At 41.0% G+C, this 6,417-nt stretch overlaps 1 protein-coding gene across 1 annotated transcript; it reads right to left on the minus strand.

The window, feature by feature from the left end:
• Window positions 1-130: 130 nt before the first annotated feature.
• LOC127763414 (DNA-directed RNA polymerase II subunit 4-like) lies at window positions 131-5,013 on the minus strand. Its single transcript, XM_052288107.1, has 10 exons — window positions 4,828-5,013; window positions 3,002-3,070; window positions 1,854-1,946; window positions 1,583-1,681; window positions 1,175-1,286; window positions 980-1,057; window positions 833-866; window positions 688-756; window positions 507-602; window positions 131-416 (listed from the first exon to the last, which is right to left on the minus strand). Exons 1-9 carry the CDS (start codon window positions 4,892-4,894, stop codon window positions 528-530), a joined length of 696 nt encoding a protein of 231 aa, XP_052144067.1. The 5' UTR covers window positions 4,895-5,013; the 3' UTR covers window positions 131-416; window positions 507-527.
• Between the last annotated feature and the right edge of the window lie 1,404 nt (window positions 5,014-6,417).

The following is a 6,417-nucleotide window of genomic DNA, read 5'->3' on the forward strand; positions in this document are numbered from 1 at the left end:
GCGACGTACGCATCGCGCTGAAAGCCTGAAACAAGCAGCGAAACGCATCTGCCGCCAGGGAAACATCAACTTTCAGAACTTACTACTGATCAACTAGAGCGGCCACTTGCACCGTAAGTAAACAGACAAGTAGAGGCTAAAAACCCCAAAAGAACCATCTCATTGTTTAAGCCAGTTACCCCAAGGGTAGCAATTAGCAATTCTGAGTAGGCTACTTCAGCCATTTCTAGCAACATTTGCAGTTAGATACGGTAGTCTCTGAACTCAGGTTCAACCTATCAGACCTAGATAAGTAAAGTGCACATGGCACTTGGTCGTTTTTTTTGCATACACAGCGCAACCTGATTTGACAAAACATTCAGAACATCAAAGACAAACGCAAGTTGCGAATCTCCATTTCTTGATCCACAACATATCTGTTTAAGATTCAGAAGGCAACTGAGATCGATAAGGTGAATAATCAGGATAGAGACGTATGGCTAACAAAAAATCTCCACAGGGATTACCGGCATAGCTTCACTGGAGATTCACTTAGCAGCTTTTATGTCAGCAAGCGCAGTGAGAGCCTCCATGATGGGACTTTCGTTGAGTGATCTAGTGGCCTATTGATAATAAAGGATTTTGGAGGCGTTAGTTGCTAATAAGTTTAGATAACCCAGGACTGAAATTAGAAAGAAAAAGGCTGACCTTCAGGGATGGTACTAGCGCATAAACCTCTTCAATGGTCTCAGGTCCAACGTTCGCTATCAAGCACATCTGCAATATGTGCCAAACTGTTTTAGAATGCTATAATAGATTATAAAGGAGAGAAGGGCATTTAGGGGTTACAGACCTCTCCATCACTAACACCATATTTTCTAAGAGGGCTGCGTATACTAGTCAAGGAACTGAAGAACCAATTAGCTTGCTTGATTAAAATTAAATCGTTGTACAGTTAATATATATTAATATGCCAAGCTCGAATCAAATTAAAGGATACTCTAGGACTTGTTTCACAGACTGTGCGGTGGAAAACTGATTTCCTTCTTTCACATATTGGAAAGCCTTATCAAATGACCTGCAGAAGAAACAGAGTAAACGAGTAGCCAAACAGGTAAAAGACTTGCAAACAACATAAAGAATGACTAGTGAGATAAAACTACAACACAAAAACATAAGGTTTCTAAATTCTTACTCTGGAATTTTGATCTTTGGATCCTCTGATAAGATAGCCATATGCTCATGAATTTCTTGCAATAGTTCTGCTACTTCACAATTCATTAAAATGCAAGAGTTTGGAGGCATATCTGCAACCAGGTAGAAGATTTAGATACTTTTCATATGGGAAAGGAAGCAGAGATTGGCTTGCATTTTTTCTGTAGAGTAAAAGCTCTTGGAGATAATATGTCTGTCATTCATAATGATGTCAAAATATAAAAACCTTCATTGAGAATGGTTTTCCAAATTTCATTACATAAAACTTTTCAACTAAACAGCTTACTACTATAACAGAAATTGTCATGTTTACTATCAAACTATTCATTCAGTATAGAAAGGACAAACAGAAAGCTGCATTTATGGTATTTCATAGTTGGAGGCTGACCGAGCTCAAGCTTTAGCTCTGCATCAGACTTTGCAGAAACTCGAGCTGATGCAGAACCCTTTCCACCTTTGCCAGCATTCCCTCCTTTGCCAGTTTGTCCTAAAAAGGAAAAGAAAATAGAGCTTAACACTAATAAAATAGCACATGAAAGAAATAAATTCAAGAGCCACAGAAAAGTAGGACCCTTGGCCCTGGCACTTTGAGCCATTGCAGATTTGAAAGATATCAGCAGCTTTAGAAGCAAAAAAGAGTAAAATGTGTATCTATATACCTTTAGATGAGGCCTTCCCGCCAGTTTTTAGGCTCTCAGATGCAGCCTTCCCATTTGTTTTAGAGTTGACACGAGGCAGTTCTTCCACGAAACCTAAGCGCATGCAGTGATAAATGATGGCCACGGGGTTAAAATAGTGTCATCATATTACTCATATTTCAAGTGCCATTCAACTGCCACATTTGTCCCAATAATTTTATCTTCTCAAAATATTGAATAGCAATTATGGCATAGGCAGCTCCATCATTAACCAGTTATATGCACATACATGAGTCGCAATTGGATAGCAATCAGCATAACATCACACTAAAAGCAGTATGTGCATTCAGATCAAGTGTAACTGCAATCATGTATCAACTACATCGTCTAGCTTCAGTAAATGAAAAAAAAAACCCTAAAACATGGTATATATTCCTCGAAGAACATTTTCCATGCAGTAGTTTGATCAACAATGTGAAGGTTGCCAGGAAAAGTGAAATAGATACTTTATGAGAGAACATTGAACATGTCTGATACGGCATGTGATGGACATATTGGAGCTTGCGGTCAACAAGGGGAAAAGAAATGCTACAGTAGTCAGATTAGTAGTCGTAGGGAAATTAACATGCGGTTAGCTGAAAGCAAAATGATATATCTTGTTTCTAAAAGTAGGATTTAGGTATAATGTATTACTATGTGCCATATTTATTTCCATATGATAATGCGCTTAAATCAGTTATAGAAGCCATTGCATGTATGATGTATCCATTATAATGGACTTGAATTTGATGAATGAATTTCTAGCTTGTTCGTGTTTCTCCTACAATGGAGTGAATTTCTCATATTTTTATCACAATGGCTGTGGGTAGCATGATGCGGTACCAATTCATCTACCTGTGCTGAGTTTGTGAATTGTTGATTATTCAAGTGGCATATCATGTGCACATCAACATGTTAGAGAGTTACCATATAGATATTCAGCCATGAGCCAAGTTACCTCAACACAGTGAAAGTTCATGGAAAGTGGGACAACCTAGGACATGGCTATGCTCGCACATAACAGTGCCCTTATTGGCATGTCCAGAATGACGTGCTAAAAATACATTTGCTGGTTTTAAAGAATTTATAGAGCGGATTGTCTGTAGCATGAAAATCGGAAGTACTGTTACCTTCAGAATCAGAATCGGAATCAATATTAACATGCGGGATATTGGCAGAGCTGTTTTGCCTAAGTGAACCTGTAAAAACATTCATTGGTAGATCTGTCAGATTATTAGTTCGAAATCACAAAATCTACAGCGCATGTTTTGAAAAACATATATAAAAATCAACACTTAACAGGATCACAAAATTACACAATAGATGGTGCAGCGTATTGCATGACAGCATTAGTTGCAATGATCCCTCTCAGCAGACAAAAGTGTGCATGCATCAATTATTCAATTCTAATTTACTTCTTAGGCAATACTCCATCATAGAAACATCCTTTACCAAGAGAGTATAACCCACAGAAACAAGGGTAGATCTAAGAAAACCAATGTTTCACAATATTTGTGGTGTACCAAAATGAAAACATTTCTTCATTAACTGAAACCTAAGCACCAAAACCTGTCATACAATTGATCGCCAATAACAATAAGGGTCTCTTCAGCAGTGAGCAACTACATGAGCTGCTCTGTAAAATTATTCTAAAGCGCACTACTCTGTTTTATCTATTACATTCACGCCTTGAGCAACTCCCTCCATTCGCCAAAGGATGTCATTTTCACATCCATTCCAGAGACTAATACATCTTTTACTCCTGATAAATGTGTAAACATTACCCCTCATAGCAATTAACTAACCTATCTCTCGACATTCTGGTTACACGGCGCTGCATTCTCTTAATCAAACCATTAATTGAGGTTGGCACTTAGATTTAGGAATAAATGAACTGAATAGCATTGGCAGTACGGAACTCATGCCAATTACTTATAACAGTGGTATTACAGGAAAACATTACATAGAAAACCTTAAAAGGGCATCTATTTGAGGACAAAACTAACTACCTAAAACTATATCTAGAAAGGACGGACAGGGAAATTAACTACCTTTCTGAGATTATGGTCAAAATGAAGCCATATATATATATGAGACAATAAAAACACGCGGGACAACCAAGGAAGAGCTGCGAGACAATTAATTAAGAAGCGGTGAGCGTGCTCAGCGTCCACATTTGAGACAATGGATCACAAAGCTGTCAGTATGTTTAAGAAGTCTAACACCATGTGAGCCAGCTATAGTTTTTTTTTTTTTACTAACTCACCGGGGGGGGGGGGGGGGGATTCCCCACCTGAATTTGTCATTGCATATGGGAGAGAAATAGAGTTCGTTACAATAAGTTTAGAGTCTAGATGGGAAGAGAAAATCTGTTTCCATACAGAAATTACATGTCGATCCTCAATCTTTAGATTTTCTGCCCAGAGGGCTGCCTCACAATGCAATCGTTTATAAATGTATTCTAACCAACAATGCAATCGCTTATATATCTTTGCTTTACTTTTAACAAATTTCTGTCACACTATTTGATGAAAGGACTGTCTTTCCCCTCTCCTCTCTGGAAAAGAGCATATCCCCCAAGCGCAAAACGGCATTGCCATACAATACATATCTGCCATTCCACCGAATACCGCGCAAATCGAGCATAACCCAAATCATAAGCCCCCACGATTACATAAGTCCATGCCTTTAATAGCCACACTACAAAGCGAAAAAACCCTCCGCACAGCATAAAGCCATAAACCCTAGCCCCCTGCCATTGGTCCCGTACTGTACCGATCCCCACCGGTAAATCCGAACCACCGTCTCGCCGAGCGAGCTATACCACCGTGACCGTGACCGAGAGCCGAGAGACAGCAACGACAAGGAGATATCATACGCCGAACAGAGAGAGAGAGAGAGAGAGAGAGAGAGAGAAATGAAGTTTCAGAGGGGGCGAACGGGAGCGCGGCGACACCTTTCTTGGACGCGATGGCCTTCCCCTTGGAGGCCGCGGAGAAGCCCCTCGATCCCCTCTCCGCCATCCCCCGCGTCCGCCGGAGGAGGAGGTGGGCGGCGGCGGCGGCGGTGGTCGGGAAGGGGACACCGGAGTCGCCGACGTCCGTGCGTGCGAGAGGGAGGGTGGGAACAACCAGAGGGAGGAGTCGCTGTGTCTGTCGGATGCGAGCCCCTTATACTGTCACCGTGTCAGTTTGTCACGGCGGGCCTCACGAGGCCGATTCGTGGGCCGTAGGGGAATGGGCGCGGCCCAGATTGCATAGAACGGGCCTGTTTTGAGGAGTTTTGGTAGGCTTCAAAGTCACTGGCCTAGCTCCTGAAACGAATCTGAAAGGGCCTGTATTGAGGAGTTTTGGTAGCTGCATGTTTTCTCACAGTCAAAAAGAAAAGCTTGAAATTCATTTAGAATCTGAAGCTTAAAATTTAGAGGAGCTTGAAATTCCAAGAACCAGGTGATTCGTAGCTGGTAGCTTATTAGAATCTGAAGCTTCTGATTCTAGAAGAACTTGCAACTGGTAGAAGCTCCCCAAACAGGTTCCATTTTCTGAATTCTACCGCTATAGTTTCTCAAAATATAAACGAAAAGCTAAACTGTCTGGATGAGTTCCTGATTCTGAGAGAAGTTGCAGCTGTCAAAAACTCCTCTAAACATGCCCAGTATAGCTTTTCGTCCAGATCAAATCAGTTGCAACTGATTTATAAGAAGTGGCACGCCAACCTACTCAAATCAGTAACGATTCTTACAAATAAGCTAGCGACATGACCTCATGATTCATTCCCTTTCAGTTGCATCCCTTCAATCTTGGCAAGCCCTACATAGACAATTCTGCTGGTCTTTAGGCCCATGATTTACAGTAGCACTGCTACTGGATCTCCTTAATTTATTTCCCTCCAACAAGTAGAGTTTGATTTCCTGATGGAAATTTAACCAAGTTTAGCCATCCATCATGAAATATTGAAATGCCAATCATATCATCATCGACCGATGAATTTTCAAGAAAATTAAGCATGCATGCAGGTGGCCAATCCCTTTGCTTGCCGGCTTAGCTCCCTTGTAGCTAGCCTTCTTCCTCACTCTACATCTGATTGCATGTTTTGTCCCCAACGGACAAACGAAGGCCATGGATCATGGATGGAAGGATGCATGGTCGTCGTCTAGGACATCATCATTAGGGCCATGGCTGAGCAGGTTCATCGTCTGACCAGCCAATGGTGTTACACATGACAATATATGGCATGCATCGATAATTGCATCGCGTATAATGTGTTAGAGCAAGTTTGATAGTATAGCCCACTACTAGCTCTAATTCGTCCTTAGCCAATCTAATAGCCAATTCATACAATAGTTGTTTACAATATTATTAATATATGGTCCCATCTATCATACACACATTGCGTATTGGAGTCCGCGCTGCAGCTGGCTACATATCGGTAGCCCGCTGCTCTTCTCTCTCATCTTTTATCTCATTAAAATATGTTTGCAGCTGGCTAATAGTCTGGTATTATACCTGCTCTTATACGACACATTATACTATCTCTATCTCTTCAT

Source organism: Oryza glaberrima, chromosome 2 (genome assembly GCF_000147395.1).
Source record: "Oryza glaberrima chromosome 2, OglaRS2, whole genome shotgun sequence".
NCBI classification, from domain to species: domain Eukaryota; kingdom Viridiplantae; phylum Streptophyta; class Magnoliopsida; order Poales; family Poaceae; genus Oryza; species Oryza glaberrima.

Excerpts from the sequence above, each read along its gene's own strand:
- LOC127763414 (XM_052288107.1), bottom strand. The coding sequence starts at position 4,894 with ATGGCGGAGAGGGGATCGAGGGGCTTCTCCGCGGCCTCCAAGGGGAAG. Across the intron at positions 1,287-1,582 it reads AGAGCTAAAGCTTGAGCTCG|ATATGCCTCCAAACTCTTGC; the intron begins GTCAGCCTCCAA and ends ACCTGGTTGCAG. Across the intron at positions 757-832 it reads ATGGTGTTAGTGATGGAGAG|ATGTGCTTGATAGCGAACGT; the intron begins GTCTGTAACCCC and ends CACATATTGCAG.